Genomic DNA, 20,138 nt, shown 5'->3' with positions numbered 1-20,138 from the left:
TGGTTATGGGTATAAATAAAAGGAGACTAAGAGTTTACACAATACACCAACTTCTAAATTGTCATTATAAAAGTTGTGCATAAATATATACAATTAAAAATATAACATATAATAGGACTACTACTGAAGAGGTAGCTGACTTTGAACAGGCACATGATGAACAACAATTCAGAAGTATAACTATCCGATAATTTAAACAATGATGATAAATAACATATTGCACAGGAACAATGAAGATGAACCGATTGTTTTAAGTAACACTATTATTGTCAAGTTATATTCTTTTTCATCCATGATATTTCCCTTGGATCCCACTTAGATATTTCTGTATGTGAGTCAGTATTAGATTTATTTCCTATTGTGTTGGCAACTGGTGGGTTAGGTACCACGGGGGGTGGTGGTGGTGGAGCAGGTGCACTTGGTGGTGGAGGTATTGCTGGAGCAGGTGCACTTGGTGGCCGAGGTATTGCTGGAGCAGGTGCACTTGGTGGCGGAGGTATTGATGGAGCAGGTGCCCTTGGTTGTGGAGGTATTGATGGAGCATCCACAGGGCTTGTCACTGATGATCTGGTAAATGCAGTGTCAGTAGTATTGTCTTTGATTTTTGTATTAAATCTTTTTGGTTGATTCACATCATCATCTAATGTTGCACCTGCCAATTTGTTCAACTGAAATTAAATAAAGTAAATGATATAATAATTAAACAACTATTGACTATAAACAGTATGTGTCACTCACCTATATTGTCAGCAAAAGTCACATTTTTTGGTAACATCTTTACAGGGAAATAACTCCAATAAAAAGAACTGGTCAAATTAAACAAAAATATTAAAATTTTATGTTTTAGGGCAATAACTCATATAAGAAATCGTTTGATATGTTTATATATAATGCACAGCAGGTAGATATAAACATTCTCAACATTTCTGAACCTGTCCGATTTAGTCTATTCATAAAATTAAGAATGATAATGGGGAATTTGTCATAGACACAACAACCCGATCAAAGAGCAGAAAACTGCACAAGGCCACAATTGGGTCTTAAAAAAATGGTGCTGTTCTCAAGATAATGGACAAAATTTGAACTTTACCCCCATGTTGTATTTTAAGCCATCTCCGTTGACAGGTTGGGTCATGGACACATTTTTTAAACAAGATATCCAATAAAGATTGTGGTCAAGTTTGGCAAAATTTGGCCCTGTATTTTTATAAGAGTTTATGAATGACAACAGATGACAGACACTGAGTGATGAAAAAAGCTCACTTTGCCTTTCAGCCAGATGAGCTAATAATGAAATTATGAACACATTCTTACCCTTATCTGATCAAGTCCAACTTGATCTGTGAGCTGGGCTTGAAGTGTTCATTACTCAAAAGATATGGTTTGGCAGTATTGTCCAGTATTTTTCGTTTGTCATATGATTTCGTATTACCAGTATCTATATTTATAACAAGATGTGGTATGAGTGCCAAGGAGACACGCTCTCATCCAGGTCACAATTTGTAAAAGTAAATCATTATGGGTCAGAGTACGGTCTTCAACATAAAACCTAGGCTCACATCAAACAGCCAAGGGCGTAGCTAGAAAAAAATGATGTGCAAGCAAGTACCGCTAATTTTCGGGACCCTTTTATGCAGATTTTGTTTTCTTTTCTCGGTTTTCGATCATAGGACGGTTAAAAGAGTAGCTACTTGTAGATAGGTCTTATAAACAATTTATGAAAGAAAAACTATTAATAATTCTTATGAATAGATTAAATAAAATGTGATACAGAATTTACTCAAAATTGTCCAAAATCTGCTCTTCGGGTCGAGGCAGAAACGAACTTCTCAGTAGTTGTCGTTTGTTTTAATATGTAATTTATACGTGTTTCTCGTTTCTCGTTTTTTATAAAGACTAAAGAGTAGATCATTGGTTTTCTCGTTTGAATGGTTTCACACTCGTAATTTTGAGGCCCTTTGTAGCTTGTTGTTCGGTGTGAGCCAAGGCTCCGTGTTGAAGGCCGTACTTTGACCTATAATGGTTTACTTTTACAAATTGTTATTTGGATGGAGAGTTGTCTCATTGGCACTCACACCACATCTTCCTATATCTATTCTCAATACAACTTTGTCAATATTCACACTGAAATTCCGATCATATGCAGTAATGCTAGCGATGATAACCTGTCGTTTTTCATTGTTGATCGTAAAAAAATTTTCACCAGACCTAGTACACTGATAGATCTTCACGGTAGCACTCGCAAAATGTTATAAACCATTGTACGTGTTCGCCATCGAGCGACCTCCAAATTGAATCCGTCAAAATTACATGCCAGGTCCGTTTCGTATGTCTGAAGACAATGTTGAGATTTGGTCGTTTGTTATATTTCCTTTTAGGGGTCGAAATTTATGCTTTTTAGTGTACTGGCCAGCCGAACCAGTTGACTTAAAATCTACTGGTTCGGCTTAAAATTTACTGGTCCTGCAAAAATGACATTCATTGGAAATTCCTACAACTGTTACACGAGGGAGCAGATTTTCAAAGAAAAAAGCGATTTTCTGATAAAACCAGACGCGACCCCACTTTCCAGTTCCATTATCATCTGGTCTATAAAGGCATAATATAATGAGACTTTTCAATACTATTTCGTTTTCGCCTTGGCATATTTTCAACGACATCAAAGGATTCAGATAAACTCTAATGCCGATTGTTACAATTGCAACTCATTCCAAACAGATAAACCGTACTATGTAAAATGTGCTCCGATACTACATGTCTTAGACTAAGTATAACAAATTCAAATGTTGTATACGATACAAGTTACTGTCCGATTTTGTCATGATCTCCAATTAAACTTCTATTTTGAAACCAGATACCGTTATTTAATGACATATTATGAATTAAAAGTGACAATATATATGTGTTTCCTTTAAAGATTTAATTTATAAATTTTATTTTGCATTTATTTTTTTGCATGCCGAATCGATGTGCACGCAACTGCGTGTTAGCGTATACGGAGCTACGCGCCTGACAGCAGGCTATAAAGGGGCTCCAAAAATGACATATTTAAACCATTCAAAAGAGAAAACCGATTCATGCTTTTTCAATGGAAATTGTGACATTGCAATGGATTCTTATTATATATAGTACATAAACCAATGAGGCGAATCGAAAAAAAGCACAGTCAAAATATTCAAAACTTAACCTGTTTTTATGATCCATGACATTGTGTTCAAGTTTTAAAACAAAATTGGTATAGGTGTCTATGTGTACTTTTAATACTTATTATCTAGAAACCAAATGAATGTCTAATATTATTGGTAAAGGTGTCTATGTGTACTTTTACTTATCATCTAGAAACCAAATGAATGTCTAATATTATTGGTAAAGGTGTCTATGTGTACTTTTACTTATCATCTAGAAACCAAATGAATGTCTAATATTATTGGTATAGGTGTCTATGTGTACTTTTACTTATCATCTAGAAACCAAATGAATGCCTAATATTATTGGTAAAGGTGTCTATGTGTACTTTTACTTATCATCTAGAAACCAAATAAATGTCTAATATTATTGGTAAAGGTGTCTATGTGTACTTTTACTTATCATCTAGAAACCAAATGAATGTCTAATATTATTGGTAAAGGTGTCTATGTGTACTTTTACTTATCATCTAGAAACCAAATAAATGCCTAATATTATTGGTAAAGGTGTCTATGTGTACTTATTACTAGAAACCAAATGAATGCCTAATTTTATTGGTAAATTATAACTGTAAGAGTACTCAAACACATGTTATCTTTTAATGTACCAATAAATAAAATACTTACAAAGCTATCTGGTATATTGGAAGGTTGTATTCCACAACTGACAACTGGTTTACAAAAGCTGTAACCCACATGTTGATAAAAATCTTGTTTATCATGAGTACTCAGATACATTGTCTCAAATCCTTTGCTGAAAAATAATGAAGGAAAATACTAAAGTTATTAAAATCCTTATTACTTTAAAATTGAAAGACAGTAGGCATTTTCACTAAAACTTGTAACCATATGATCTTTGATATTGATGAATGGGTTAGATCAACTGCTGAATAATTTTAGTGTCATGAGAATCCATACATATATACAATCCAAATGCAGATCCAAAATTTAGATAGTTTGCACTTAATTAAGAAAACCTTTCAAAAAAGTGACTCTTCAGCCATAAGTAGGGAACCTCCCTTGGAATCTGAAATAATATAAGTTACAATTAATCAGCTCACCTTTAAAGAAAAAAACAGTTGTCACAATTTTTTAACAATTTTATATCTTTTTTATTATAAAATCTATATGAATATTGCCCAGTAGCAATGTCAGCCCTTGCTGCTGTGCATTAGTCATGAGAAGACACACTATTGGAGTAATCTCATGTATCTGTAGCTAGTTCTGAAGGATCTCCCCTTGATGACCTTTGCATTGTTGTGATGTAAAAGTCCCTCACTACTGGTCATGAGGAGAACTACTGCAGAATGAGATACTATATTCCCGGTTCTATTTTTACTATTTTTAGTTTTTGTATTTTAAAATAAACTTAATATCATATCCTTTTAATATTAAATCGGCCTCGTTACACTCAATGTCTCTTACCATAATTATATCCTACATTGCTCATATTATCAATTTATTATTTGTGTATTACTTATTGTGTATTTCACTGATGTTTATATGATCATTGTATTATGATGTTTTTGTATCTTGCCTGACGAGGGCCCATGATTGAAAAAATAAAATAATGTCTAATGTCTAATATATAAATTTAGTTCTGCTAAATATTTTTTTTAAATATGGTTTAAAATAATCTAGATTGTTTACAAGACACACCTGATTATGCACTAATATGAAAACAGACAAAAAATATTTATTCTGGTAAAGATGAAGTTTAATGACCCCATTTTTTTAAAGATTTCTTTTATAATTCACTTTTAACGATATTTATTGAACTTTTAATTCATTTATTTTAAGATATAAATTTATGGGTATAAACTTTCATTGACTGAGGCAAAACTGTATTTCCTTGCATCTTTGATTTCAAGGTTAAGCCAAAGTCTGGTTACAGGCCAATAGAAAATTACATCACTGAACTTTTAAAACCAGTGGATATCAACTATACCCATTCCTATACAAGTTTTTTGACAACAATTGAAACTACTGAAAATTAGTAAAAACAGCATTTAAAGGCCAATAACTCGAAATTGGTTGTCAAATGTTCAGAAATGATTATTCTCGTCATGCTGATAATTTTTGCTATTAACACTTAATATTGCTCCTACAGTACAGCAAAGATTTTTTTTTTAAATATGTATTATTCAGGGACAATAACTCAAAAATGTGACATTTTTTTATCTGAAATTTACTGGGTTTACAGAACTTGTTGATGCATTTAAAAAAAAAAATTTCATAGTAGCCAAAAACTAAAATATCAATATTTCAGGGGCAATAACTCAAATAGATATAGGAAGATGTGGTGTGAGTGCCAATGAGACAACTCTCCATCCAAATAACAATTTAAAAAGTAAACCATTATAGGTTAAAGTACGGCTTTCAACACGGAGCCTTGGCTCACACTGAACAACAAGCTATAAAGGGCCCCAAAATTACTAGTGTAAAACCATTCAAACGGGAACCAATGGTCAAAACCAGTTAACAGTTTTTGTCTAATTGCTATAGATTTAATAAAATCTTAGTTTAATACAATTATTTCTAACTAAATAAAGGATATAAGAGATTTGTTTAGTTCCATATCAATTTTATTAGTTAATATAAACTATATGAAGATTTCATTTGTACAATTAATTAAATTTTATAAGTGATAACTTCTAAACTGGAAACTACAAAAGTTTCAAGAAAATTCATGAAATATGGTAACAAGAATTCAGATGAGTTGCGAGCATGACAAACAACTAAACATTATTATTTTACGCACAAGAGTCTAAAAAGATGCAAAAGAATTTTTTGTAACACTTAAGATAACATGGATAGGTAGGTGATACTGTGCCCTGTATCATTCTTCATTTAAAATCTGTCTTTTTTTTTCAAAAAATTGTACAATATTTATTGTGATTTAATTAATTTCCTATTTAATTTTAAAACTTATGATGAACATTTGTATTGAAAAATATGGTAAAAACTACGTATTAAAGCCAGTTACCTTCTTGCAAAATTTTCTGTTTCTTGCATTAGTAGTTTTCCAAGACCTTTACCTCGCAGGGACTTCTTCACAACAACTGGAATATTTCATACATAATTATATTCATATTATTTTTTATTCAATGTACGTCTGTATGTAGAGTATTTAAACTTTTCAAAACTATTATTTTATGAATATACATATGATAATTCAATTCCTACCAAAACAAAATTATCAGGAAAAAAAATCAGAAGTTGCTGGTTGGAAAGTTATGTAAATTGTATGCATCTAATTATTTAAAAAAAAAAAAACTTATTTACCAGGATCATGCACCTATGCATCTAACTATATACTAAAAATCATTTATGCCTCTTAATATACTTCTCAAGAAATAGTAAATTAAAATTCCTATAAGCATTAGTAAATTATAAGAAATGCACATAACTTTAGTGTCAAAAAAGGTCAGTAATTTCCTCTTTCAAAATCCAGTCCAGTAGAATGCTATGGAATTGCAATGGAAATATTCATTTTTTACATTCAAAATTTAAAGAAGAACAACATTTTTATGTTTTAACATATAAATTACTGATTCTTGACTTAAATCAATCTTAGGATGTATGATCATGATGATATAACATGAATGTTTTGCAGGCTCCAGGTTGAAGACTGGCATACTTTGACCTATAATGGTTGAAGTTCACAGTTTAACAAATTGTGACTTGGATGGAGAGTTGTCTCATTGGCACTCATACCAAATCTTCTAATATCTATGACTCATCTTACAAAATATTGCTAGCACATGTGATGAAAAAGTTGTTACCTGATTCAACAAAGCAAGATTTTTCTCTCCCAACTACTATGGACAACCGACTGTGACCAACAGGTGAATCTTCATGCGTGACAAGAACTAAATTCACAGGATATTTATCACAGGACTTTTCCAAGGAGTGGATTCTAAAATATAATAATTCAAATAGTTGAAGTTGTATGTTTACATTTAAGAATGTTCTTTATTATATTTAAGACTCTAGTGTTCCTGTGTTTGCATGCATCCAGTTGATATTTTTTCCAACATAAATATCCTCTCTTTATATCCTGGGACTAATGGATAAACTAAATGTATCAATTCAAAATCCATCCAATTTAGAGTGGGATGCTCATTTTCGCCGGGGACACAATTTCACCGTTTTAGGGTTTTGAGGTGTAATAACTTCAAAGGATGGCTGACATGGAAGAAATGTACCTGTAAATTATATTTTATAACAAATATGATATTTTTTTTAAACTGAGACAAAATTGCAGCTCCTACCGAAATGACAGAAAAACGGACAACGATTTCGGACTATTTCCTGAATAAAAAACACGATTTCAAAGAAGTATTTCTAAGTAAATATTCGACTGAATTCCCTAATTTTGAATTCTTTACACCTTTGAAATGTCTGCTATTCATCTATAATGCAATTGATTTGATTAAAATTGTTAAAAGCTGCGGTTATTTGGTTTTAAATAGATGTGTAAAAACGGCGAATATGTGTCCCTCATTTACAAAACATCAAGAAATTTCAAACACCCTTTAATCTAACTTTTCAGATGATTTTTTTCAAACAAACCCGTTTTCAAGCTTAAGAATATTTTGCATTTGAAGTTATCTTCATATAGAAATATTAGTGTACTTCAAAAACATTTAGACCTGACCATAAACTGTAGAAAACATGGAAAGATGTGGTGAAAATGAGCACACCACTCTAATTTATAATAATATTCCTGTATCAAAATTGTATTAAAAGCTGAATATGAAGGATATAATTTAACTTGACAAAAATGGTACATATTTTTAAAGTAAATAAGCTTGTGTTAGACAAATTTACACTAAATCAATTTGATGTTGGATGTGTACCTATTGATACTTTTAAATCTTCTTGTATATTTTTTGGGGGCTTGAAAATTGAGCTAGGTGTCAGTTACTGCAAGAAATTACTCTCACATCTGTACCTTCAGATTTTTTGTTGTTGTTCATGTTGTTAGGGATGTATAAATAAAAGTAAGTTATTGATTTGGGGATGTACCATGGGTTGTCTGCTAAAAACTGTCCTTTCATTAAAAAAAAAAACTTTGACAAAATCTTTTCAATTCTAGATATGTTGTTTCCTTTGACTAAATAAAGGTTGGGTTCAATTTTCATGTATTTTAAAAAGCTGAGTTGTAACCTTTCAGTAGCAAAATGAATTTGAGTTATTTCCCTTTGAACAGAAATTTATAATTTATTTCTATGTCATTGACCTTTTTGTTTATTTTGAGTTATTTCCATTGGCAATGTGTCTACATTTTGGGTTTTGGGCCATAAAAGGTAAATGTCCAATTTCAGTTCACTGACTACATTCGTTTTGTGTCACAAACCTGCACTGCGTCAAATATTCAATCACAATCCAAATTCAGAGCTGTTTTAAGCTCTAATAAATGTTGTGTCCATATTTGATCAACTATTCTGAGTTTCGACCTCTGCACGAAAATCAGGTTTGCTTTAACTCTAACAGGTTCTTTAAAAGTTTGTTCTTTAACTTGTATTATACCAATGTCGCAGATCATGGAGAGGGAAATGGTGCTTTCAAACATGTGCAACCATATGTCACATTATTTTATATGTGCCTGTCCAAAGTCAGAGGTCAGCATAAACCGTTAGTTTTTTTCTGATTCTTGAAAGTTGTAAAATTCTGTTTATTGCTTTAATCAGTGACGATTAACTTAAAAATCCTCCATCTGATACAAAAATTTCAACCTCATCAGTCATTCAGTGGATTGATTTTGTTTTATAAAAATTACAGAAGTCTGGGTTACACTAATGTCCTGACAATGTCCTGACAATGACCTGACAATGTCCTGACAGAAATGAAAATGCTTAATACTTTTTTATTATTGGAAGGATTTACTTGAAATTTGGAATCAAGCAAGTTGAGAACTTACATTTAATAAATAAAATTAAAAAAAAAAAAAAAAAAAATTTTAAGAGTTAGAAAACTTGACCTGACCAACTTGACTTTGAAACTACTAATGTCCTGACCGATATGAAACGGCTAAGAAATGTTTTATCATTGACAGGATAGACTTCAAATTCGATACCAAGGAAGATTAATACATTTGATACAAAAATATAAGAAAAAATAAGAAAATAAATATTTTCAAGAGTTAGAAAACTTGACCTGACCAACTACGTACTCCCGTGATTAATGTCCTGACAGATGTAAAATGCTAATAACTTTTTTTTTCTTTGAAGGTTCGACTTCAAATTTGATGTCAAGGAAGATTCTAACATTGAATACAGAGATATAAGAAAAAATATTAAAAAAACTAATTTTAAGTGTTAGAAAACTTGACCTGACCAACGTCGACTCTGCAGTGACTAATGTCCTGATCAATGTAGAAAATGTTAATTGCTTTTTTGTTATTGACTTAATTATAGATCCTTACCAAGGGAAATTATAATATTCATAATAAAAGTTTATGAAAAAAAATGTTTGTTATTTTTTTAAAAGTAAGAAAACTTGACCTGACCAGCTTGATCTTTATATCATAATGAATTTCCTGATCGTTCAATAACTTTTTTGTTATTGAAAGGGATATATAATTAAGTTTAATATCACTGAGAAAAGTGATATGTGATTAGAGATGCTGTAGATATAAGTAAATGCACCTTTTCTACATTTAATATGAAAGGATTATAAAGATGTAGAATGCAATTAAGTCCAAAGACAGTGACATGAATAATTAAAATTTATTCACACATACATTAATTAAAATTAACACAAATTGGAGTGTTTACTTAACTATATTTTTCTTATTTATTTCACTCATTTTTTTGTTGTTTAGTTAATGAGGGATTAAACATGTCAAATAACATAAACATGATAAATAAGGACAGGAAATGGGCTTCTTTTGATATCGATATATTGTTTTTACAAGCATTCAAAGTAAAATTATGTTAGAATCACACAGAAATATAATTTTATTATGTCACTGTCTTTTGCCTTTCTTATACACATATATATTACGAATAATAAAAAGTGCATCCAAGTTCTTTCTTTACTATGTTTAAATAAAAAAAATATCAATATAATTTAAAGAATTAAGTTTATATTCTGTCTTTAGATAGAGAAAAAAACAGTTTTATAATATTTGTCTTTTCTTCATCAGTCAGAATATTGCAAGACAAGGTAATAAAACATTGGTGAGGTCAAGTTTAAAATATTTTTTTACATGCTTATAGTAAGTGTTGAAGTCTTCCCTGATACCTAACTTGGTAATGTCCCAATAAATAACAAAAAGGTTATTGATATCTTTATAACGGTCGGGAAATTCATCATGACAAATATCAAGTTGGCCAGGTCAAGTTTTCTAACATTTTTAATTATCTATTTTAATCTTTTTCTTGCATCAATAAATTAAGTATTATAATCTACCTTGACAATAAATTTGAAATCCATACATGAAAGAATAAAAAAGTTTTAGGCATTTTCTACATTGGTCAGGACATTATAGTCAGGGGAAAGACGTAGTTGGTCAGGTCAAGTTTTCTAACACTTAACATTAGTTTTTTAAATATTTTTTCTTATATCTCTGTATTCAATGTTAGAATCTTCATTGACATTAAATTTGAAGTCGAACCTTCTAATAACAAAAAAGTTATTAGCATTTTACATCGGTCAGGACATTAGTTACGGGAGTACGTAGTTGGTCAGGTCAAGTTTTCTAACTCTTGAAAATATTTTTTTTCTTATTTTTTCTTATATTTTTGTATCAAATGTATTAATCTTCCTTGGTATCAAATTTGAAGTCTATCCTGTCAATGATAAAACATTTTTTAGCCGTTTTATATCGGTCAGGACATTAGTAGTTTCAAAGTCAAGTTGGTCAGGTCAAGTTTTCTAACTCTTAAAAATATTTTTTTATTTTTTTAAAATTTTATTAATTAAATATAAGTTCTCATCTTGCTTGATTCCAAATTTCAAGTAAATCCTTCCGATAATAAAAAAGCATTAAGCATTTACATTTCTGTCAGGACATTGTCAGGTCATTGTCAGGACATTGTCAGGTCATTGTCAGGACATTGTCAGGACATTAGTGTAACCCCAGAAGTCTCACTCCACACAAATGAAATGAGTGGAAATAATACAACTTAAAATCAAATTACTACGAATTTACATTAAATTTTCAAAGTTTTTATCATAGATGATAATAATCAGTATTGATATATATATATATATATATTTAAAAAATGTACATTCTACTTTCACTTTACAGATACTTATTTTCGGTATTTAGCCACAGCACGCACCTTGCAGTTTTACTCCTAGGCCATTCTTCGTTTAATACGAAGGCACATTCTTCTAAATACTGATTATGTGTATGTAGTACACAAATGTGCATACTGAAAAACTGTTTTGTATTCTCATCCCCTACAGAAAGCGTCCTTCCTTAGTCCTACCAAAGCCTCGACCCGAAAAACCAACTAACAAGGGGAGATAACCACAACTGCACAATCAATGGATTTGCCACCTCCACTTTCAGCAGCTGACAAAAAGCAAGTTTAATGACCCCCAATGATTATTGAAAGCCTAGATGACACTTGTTCGTTAATCAATGCATTTAACAGCTTATAATTTCATGTTTTCTAAGTATAGATAGAAAGAGGCGTGTATAATTTATGAAATTATCTGCATCTGGAACACAGGCACTTGTTTCTGTCAAATAATATATAAGGTTTACTATCCATTCCAGTACAAAAATCTACCAGAAATAAAAGCTCATGTACATCTTTACTGATTTGGGAAGTGTCAAACTTATGGTTTTTTGGCTTCATTCGTAACTTGTATTTTTAGAAATAATAATGATACTTTTTTTTTTTTTTTTTTTTATTATTTATAACTTCCAATTTACAACATAATATACACAAATATAATAGCAATATATAATATATAAATCTATAGATATTATCTATTAATACTACTGTCTGTAAGGAAGCAATTTTTTTAATTTTTTTTTCAATACAAATATAAGATAAAGAGTAAAGCAGTTTGAACACCGGGGAGAGAGAGAGAGAGATATAAAGAGAAAAAGAGTGAGAGAGAATAGTGTGATGAGTTTTAAAAATGATACATCTAGAAATAGAATTCTATTTTAGTATAGTAAATACAGCATTTTCATTCAAAACAGTTACATGTATAATATTAAATGTAAGGTATATACATTTTTGTACTTAACTAAATAATATATATAAAACATTCCATTCTCTGAGAAACTGATGTTCACATTGGTTTTTTATAGCAATATTTTTGTCCATTGTATACACATATTTCATCTTTTCTTTTACTGAGTTTAATGTTAGTTTTTTTTTAAAAACATCTAGAATTATAAATATATTGCTTTATGGTTAGAAAAAGAGTCTTTTCTGCATTGCCTTTTGATACTTTTGCAGTGTTACCAAACAAAAAAACTTCTTTTGTAAAAAGTGCACTAATTCCATTGGTCAGAAACCAATTTTCAATCTGTTCTAATAATAATTGTGTATGTTCACATTCCCAAAATAAATGTTCTAATGTTTCAATTTCTCTATTACAAAAAGTACAATTTGGATTATCAAAAATCTTAATTTTATGAAGAAATTTGTTTGTAGCTAAGATTCGATGATTGAATCTATACTGTAGCCACTGTATCTTAGTATTTTTTGTGACAACAAATGGCAGTTTATAATTTTTTTTCCAATGATTTTGATCAAAGCCAAAAATTTCAGTCCATCTTAACTGACTAGTGGGAATACTTCCATTTTTATTTAAAACAATATACATATCTTTAGATCCTTTTGAACTTTTAACTAGTCTTTTAATAGCAGATGGAATTAAAGGTAGTTCTAGTTTGTGATTTTTTCCCACAAATGATTTTGATGCTTGATGTATAGCAGATATAATACTATTGTATCTCATGAAATTCACATTTATCTGATACATTTCTTCTATTTTTTGATGAGAGAAAAAGGTCCCATCTTCATTTACAATATCATTTATAAATTTTATACCATTTTCAATCAATCTTTATAAAAAATAGGCTTATTTGCTACCTTTATATTATTGTTAAGCCAGATTGGACTAGCAAGAAAACATTCCCAACTGTCATATTCTTCTTTTTCTTTAAAAGGTTGCCAAGCTTTCAGAACATCTTGCCAAAATTTATTTTTGATATGCTGTTGTAATTTTTGGATATAAACACTTCCACAACCATAAAATTTTTCAAGTTCTACATGAACATTTGACAAAAAAACATTCTGCCATTTGTTGTCTGTTTTAAATAATCTCCTTATCCATGTACACTTCCGTGCTAAAATAAATGCACTAAGATTTATCATTTTGAGTCCACCATCTTCAATATCATTTTGTAAAACATCTCTTTTAATTCTATCAATTGGTGAACTCCATATAAAATTGTACACAAGTTGAATAACATTTTTTTAAATATCATCACTTGGATTTGGTAAGGATATAAACAAATGATTTAAAATAGGCAATATCAATGTCTTTACTACAATAATTCTACCAATAACAGTAAGATTTCGTTTTGACCATTGTCTAATTACACCTTTAATTTGTACAATTTTTTCATCATAATTAATTAATTTTTATAATTCTATCAAGATTAACATCAAAGTTTATACCTAATACCTTAAAACATGTTTCTCCCCATGTGAGGTTTCAATTTTAACATAATACCTCATCACAATAATAATGATACTTAATTAAATGAATTGTAAACTTTAATTTTCATAGTGTTTAATTTATAGAGGGGGGATGACCTTTTTCGGGACGTCCGAATCGGGTGTTTTCAAGCTCAGGATTTCGAGATTCATCTTTATGGGATCCAGGAATTCTTTTTTCGAATGATTCTTGATTATCTAGTAAAACACTTTAAGCTAACAGTAATGACATTTACCAGAAAATAAACGTACATCATAAACAGTTAATGTTTGCACCTGTCCTAAGTCAGGAATCTGATGTACAGTAGTTGTCGTTTGTCTATGTAATTTTTATGTGTTTCTCGGTTTTTTTTTATATAGATTAGACCATTGGTTTTCCCGTTTGAATGGTTTCACACTAGTAATTTTGGGGCCCTTTATAGTTTGTTGTTTGGTGTGAGCCAAGGCTCCGTGTTGAAGGCCGTACATTGACCTATAATGGTTTACTTTTTTAAAATTGTTATTTGGATGGAGAGTTGTCTCATTGTCACTCACACTACATTGTCCTAAATCTAGGATACAATGTAGTCAAGAACATCGCACATCACTGACATGCCTGAAATGCTAGTACATGTACCTACATATTTCTGCTTTATATCTACCAATAGAAAAGATTGAAATAAAAAACAAGATGCATTTCTAATTTTTTCATCAATATTCATTTAATTCATAAATGGGATGAGTTGGTAGGCCAAAGTGTATTATTAATAATTATATTATGTTTATATATTAATTTTAGTTCGTTTGCCTACCCAACAATCAAGGAAAGACTTCCTGTAATTCTAGCAAAGATCGCTGATACTCTGTATAGAACCAGGGATAAGATCAAAAGTCAATACCAGGATGTAAGACTCTGTCCATCTGTTTTATTTTTTGTAGTTGAAATGTGTTATAATAAAATTTTCTTATAAGGCCAAATAAAATAGTATGTGTGGTTCCATTTACGTCTAAAAAAAAGTTAGGGTAGGTAAGTAGGAAGGGATTTTTTTTATTTTATTTTATTTTTTTACATTGAGTCAATGGGAGCAACATTCTGAGTTTTACAGTACTTAACGGAAAATGACAAAAAAAATCTTTAGGGTACGCTATTTTTAAGACTAAAAAGTAGGGTAGGTAGGGTGACTGGAACCACACATAATTTTATTTGGCCTAAGAAAAATTGAAAACCAACATTTTTCATGAGCAATTCATGTTCGCAACTTTCTTAAGTAGAAAAATAATGCCAATACCAATTGGTGTGACTATGTAATACTTGGGATCATTTCTTATTAAACTATCCAAGAAGTAAATTAGAAAATCACAAAATCAGTTCACCTTGAAGTGGACTAAAAAGAATAAAACGTGATAAAAAGTTGGTTGACAGTATCATATATTCCTATTGAAAAAGCAATTTCCAATCTTGGATTTCATTTGCATCACCGGTAATGGTATGCTTACAAGTGGAGGAAAGTTTTGTTTTGCATTTTAAAGAGAATTTCATAAGCTTCTAGCAAGGATTTGTATAGTGTACAAATCCTTGCTTCTAGTTAATAAAAGTGTATTTTTTTGCATTCCTGTTAAAAAATTTAAAAGCTTATGAGTACTTGTATTCATACAGCCTGTTTAAAGCCAGCCCCTATTATCCACTTGCCTACAAAAGTAAGTGGTTAAATACATTTTCTATTGAATAAATATCTTATTTCAGTAGCTAAAAAATAAGAAATTAAATGAAATAAAACATTTTTTGCAACCAAGATGTATTTTCAAATTAGCATGAATTTAGTGCAATGTACTTCCACATACCCAGTTATATTGATCAGCAAATAAATAGGTATGACCTTTTTCAGGATGTAAGTGAAGAATTGAAAAGTATTATAGGATCTTGTTCAAAGCTTAGAAATGAAGTACAAACCAATAAAGTAGCTGTACCTATACAAGACAGTAGGGATGATACACAGGTATGGAACCGGTATCTTCAGACAGTTACAGAGAGAGAAGGGAGTCCTCCTAGTTGGTTTAAATCCCCATGGCTTTATATGGAATGCTATATGTATAGAAGAATTCAGGAATCTGTTACAAAGTGGTAAATGTTGAACTTTTATAGTTATTATCATGACTAGATTAACGAATATTGTAAGCCATTTCTAATCCAAGATTAATCAAATTTAGAGGTATTGCCACAAACTAATGAGTTGTATTTTGTAGTTTAAACAATCATTGCAGAACACATATGGGACAAGCCATTTTAGATAAGGATTGGATAAAAGTAGATGATTAAGATTGAAGAATTAAGAAATAATTCCATCATGTCATGCTCTATGCTCATTTTAACATGGGTAGGCATTATATTTGTCGATATTTTACACTGAGCGTTAGCGAGGTGTAAAATGTGGTCAAATATAATGCCTACCCATGTTAAAATGAGCATAGAGCATGACATGAAGGAATTATTTCGAATCTAATATGACAAATACAATATATGTATAGGTCGAAGCGTACAAAAATACCACAAGAATGTTTGGCTGTTCCGGTGTCCTCCCTGAGGAGTCCGTATATTACATTTCATATTTGATAAGTTTAAAAACTACGAGCAGGGCAAATATATGTTTTTTTTTTTATCAAAATATATAATATCAGTTTATGTTAGCTGCTTAAATGTAAATATTTAAAAGGATAACGATGGAAATAACGTTAAAATAAACAGTAAGTCTGTGCGCATTTGTCAAACATAATTTTTGTGCTCATTAGAACACGGCTTTGTTTACAAAGCGTAATAAGGACATCATATTAGAATTAATGAATTTGAATACTTTTGCATGATCTACCGTAGTTCCCTATGCTTAGTTTGTAGAACAGTTTATTTTGTTATGCAGAGGTTTTAATCCCTCTCTGACAGTTACTGATATGGAATAGTTTAAATTCAATTAACCTACAAGTATTTAGATTTGCTGAACAGAAAAATCTTACTTCTTATTTCAGCAATATAATGAAAGAGTTTGATGTGTTTGGAGAGCAGAAAGAGAAGTCTTTTACAGATTCTGTGTATCCTACAGAAATAGTGATGATGCATCTTCTAGAAACACAACAGAAGATGAAAGAGAATGTAGAATTAATGCCTGAAGCTTTCAAACTGTTTTTAAAGGTTTGTATAATCAATTGTCTCTTATTTATTTTCAGTGTTCGGAATACCTTAACTTATTGTCTTTTCTGTGTACAATTTAACTCTTTCCTCCATTGAATTTTTTTTTTGCATACTTGATTCGCATAGTATTTTTTTAATAAAATGCTGAACATTTGCTTTAAAGTATTAAGGCATTGCAAAAAACAACTATTTCATCAAATAAATTTAAGTCGGATATTCCTATGATATTCCTTTTCATATTGGATACAAATTTTATTAAGTCAACTGCAGACACTTTGTAGTCAAAGTGTTTCAACTGAGGTACTACACAGGCGTCAAAAGGCGTCATTATGGAGTAAGGGGGGTGGCGTCAAATTATTTCATTGCTTCAAAGGTTGGTGATTGGTTCATATTGATTAAAACTTCATTTATGGCATCTTCTTGTCAGAAACACATGGGCCAATCACATAGTTGAGGGGGGATAGGACCTTTATCGGGACTTCGTGATCGGGTGTTTTTAAGCTCAGGATTTCGGGATCCGGAATTCTTTTTACGACTTTCGGGACCTCTGGATTTCATGTTTTTATGCCCGGGATTTTGGGATTTTGAGTTTTTAAGCCCGGGATTTCAGGATCAGTACCCCTCCTACCCTCCCTCATAGTTATATGCTATGAATGGTATGGTTTATTAAATTTGTTTTGAATACACATTTTTCAAAAAGTTGCCAGTGACTGGTTTAAACAAGCACTGTCATGATAATAAGCTTTATCGGACCGCAGAGAAATTATCACGTTGTGATTGGTTAAACGCCGTCACGTGGTGACCCCCTATGAGACCGTATGGGGTTAGTAAGTTTCATATGGGGTTCATGACGCGTTAATGGCGACGTCATCTATTAATGTTGTTGTGTTTCATTGTTTATTTTTCAACAAAACAGCGTAGAAAAAGTCCAGCGTCCGATAAATTCGTTATACGGTTAACTACTGACCCCCTACAGATCCATATAGGGTGAATAAAATTCATAGGGGACACTGCCTCCGGCCTCACCCCCTTTGGATTTTACTAACCCTCTATGGATCTGTATGGGGTCAGTAGCGAACCAAATAACTTATAAGGCGACAAAAATTATTCTAAAAATAAAGCAGATTATATTTATAAAATGATTTGATTGATTGGTGTTATAGGAACTTTCAACACTATTGTGCTATTTAGTCGCTGCCACTTTTTATTACATGAGAATTTTTTTTTAGCTAAAAATCACTAATCTTAACAAATCAATTGATGTTTCACAATTATTATTATTATACCCTAATTGACCATGTCTGCAATATCCTTCTGTCCATTCATCAAACAATTATTTTGTCAAACTAGTCCCGGGTACTTCTTTTGAACAAAATGATTACATACTTGTCAGCAGTTTGACAATAATAAATTATCGTATTTACATTTTGGTATTCACCAAATGACCTTATTTGATTTTTACCAAATAACCTTCTGATGTCAAGCAGCAATCACTTTTTAATTTTTATATGATTGCAAAAAATTTTCAGGAATCATATATTGGTATGATTTTGTCATCATCAGCATCGTTCGAAGACACATTTGGAATCCGGACAATAACTCATGATTCAGTGAATGGATCTCTATGAAATTTTACTAGAAGGTTCCATATCACGAAAGGAAAGGCTAAAATTGAGTGTGGGGGTTATGGTACCAACAGTTAGGATTAAGAGCCAAAAACAAGCATATTTGTAGTTTCTGGACAATAACTTGTGTGTATTAAAGTGTATGGATCTCTCTGATATTGTACTGCACGGTACTATTATACACAGGGAAGTTTGGGATTGAGGTTAAGGGTAATTACTCAAAAGGAGGTTCATAAATTGGAGGAGGTGATTTTTTTCCTTGAAATTTTCCATTTTTACATTGAGTATACCTGATTTATATATAAAAGCAAAAAAAATCTGATATGGTAGGAGAAACACGCCAATCATTATAATATTTCAGTTTAAGGTATTGCATTTTATACACCTTGAATATAATACCAGCTTCTGATTAAAGTAGGGTTTTTTTCTAACTAGGTATGTCTATGGGGAAATAAATGTGACCTGTCTATATCTGGTGGAGAAGATAATGCCCAGAAAACATCACCATTAGAACAGCTGGATAAACTAGAACCAAACATCCTGATTAATGATTCAAATGTAGTTTTGAATCATCTACGGAGCAGAAAGTGTAAAAGAATAGATATTGTATTAGACAATGCAGGGTTTGAATTGATATCAGATTTGTGTTTTGCAGAATTCCTTTTATCTGCTGGCTTATGCTCTACAATATATTTACATGCTAAAGCTTTTCCATGGTTTGTTTCTGATGTCACAAAGAAAGACTTTGATTGGACTTTACAAATGTTAGGCCAGATAAATCATATTGCTGTTAGTAACTTTGCTCAAGTCTGGAAAGAACGATTAAATAACCGTTCATGGATTTTGCAAGTTGATGATTTCTGGACTCTGCCATTTGATTACAGCCAAATGGAAACCTTTGCTCCAGATTTATACCAGTCTCTTCAGAAGTCAGACATGATATTTTTCAAGGGGGACCTTAATTATAGAAAATTATTAGGCGATTTAAAATGGCCATTTTCAACATCCTTTGAGACATGTTTACGTGGTTTCTATCCTGCTCCATTATGTGTTTTAAGAACCAGTAAATCTGATGTTCTTGTTGGATTACCAGAGGGTAGGGATGAGGAAGTTACAGCTCAGGATGAAGATTGGCTTGTTAATGGTAATTGGGGAGTGATAAATGCTTGTCTGAAAACAAAGTGAATGATTATTAATGGTATCTTTAGATAAATTCGATTATTTATATTATAAAATATTGTTTTAATGTATGAATATTATTTTTGTTCATTTTGCATTCCTGTCTTTAAGATGAAAGAATAAAAAAAATGTTTGATCTCTGGTTTGACCTTTTGTACTTAAAATTTGAAAATTGCAAGACCATTTCAGAGACTCTTACTTTTAAATAAAAAGAGGGATATGTATTTGCATCACTTCAAATGCATCTTAAATATTGAAAACAACACTTTATTAATTTCTTGCGTCT

At 30.9% G+C, this 20,138-nt stretch overlaps 2 protein-coding genes across 2 annotated transcripts; one reads left to right on the top strand and one right to left on the bottom strand.

Annotated features, from left to right (window-relative positions):
* Positions 1-167: 167 nt before the first annotated feature.
* On the bottom strand, positions 168-11,641 carry LOC134712597 (N-alpha-acetyltransferase 80-like). Its single transcript, XM_063574312.1, has 5 exons — positions 11,480-11,641; positions 6,971-7,104; positions 6,172-6,247; positions 3,813-3,939; positions 168-668 (listed from the first exon to the last, which is right to left on the bottom strand). Exons 1-5 carry the CDS (start codon positions 11,569-11,571, stop codon positions 270-272), a joined length of 828 nt encoding a protein of 275 aa, XP_063430382.1. The 5' UTR covers positions 11,572-11,641; the 3' UTR covers positions 168-269.
* On the top strand, positions 11,529-19,995 carry LOC134712595 (damage-control phosphatase ARMT1-like). The gene is made up of 5 exons (XM_063574311.1): positions 11,529-11,725; positions 14,667-14,772; positions 15,754-15,989; positions 16,886-17,048; positions 19,109-19,995. The coding sequence occupies exons 1-5, from the start codon at positions 11,688-11,690 to the stop codon at positions 19,856-19,858; spliced, it is 1,293 nt and encodes a 430-aa protein (XP_063430381.1). The 5' UTR covers positions 11,529-11,687; the 3' UTR covers positions 19,859-19,995.
* Positions 19,996-20,138: the final 143 nt, after the last annotated feature.

Source organism: Mytilus trossulus, chromosome 3 (genome assembly GCF_036588685.1).
Source record: "Mytilus trossulus isolate FHL-02 chromosome 3, PNRI_Mtr1.1.1.hap1, whole genome shotgun sequence".
NCBI lineage: Eukaryota > Metazoa > Mollusca > Bivalvia > Mytilida > Mytilidae > Mytilus > Mytilus trossulus.
The sequence above is the reverse complement of the archived record's forward strand: the minus strand, read 5'-3'. Positions and strand labels throughout refer to the sequence as shown.

Excerpts from the sequence above, each read along its gene's own strand:
- LOC134712595 (XM_063574311.1), top strand. The coding sequence starts at position 11,688 with ATGGATTTGCCACCTCCACTTTCAGCAGCTGACAAAAA. Across the intron at positions 11,726-14,666 it reads CTTTCAGCAGCTGACAAAAA|TTCGTTTGCCTACCCAACAA; the intron begins GCAAGTTTAATG and ends TATTAATTTTAG. Across the intron at positions 17,049-19,108 it reads CTTTCAAACTGTTTTTAAAG|GTATGTCTATGGGGAAATAA; the intron begins GTTTGTATAATC and ends TTTTCTAACTAG.
- LOC134712597 (XM_063574312.1), bottom strand. The coding sequence starts at position 11,571 with ATGCACATTTGTGTACTACATACACATAATCAGTATTTAGAAGAATGT. Across the intron at positions 7,105-11,479 it reads CCTAGGAGTAAAACTGCAAG|AATCCACTCCTTGGAAAAGT; the intron begins GTGCGTGCTGTG and ends ATTATATTTTAG. Across the intron at positions 669-3,812 it reads CCAATATACCAGATAGCTTT|TTGAACAAATTGGCAGGTGC; the intron begins GTAAGTATTTTA and ends ATTTAATTTCAG.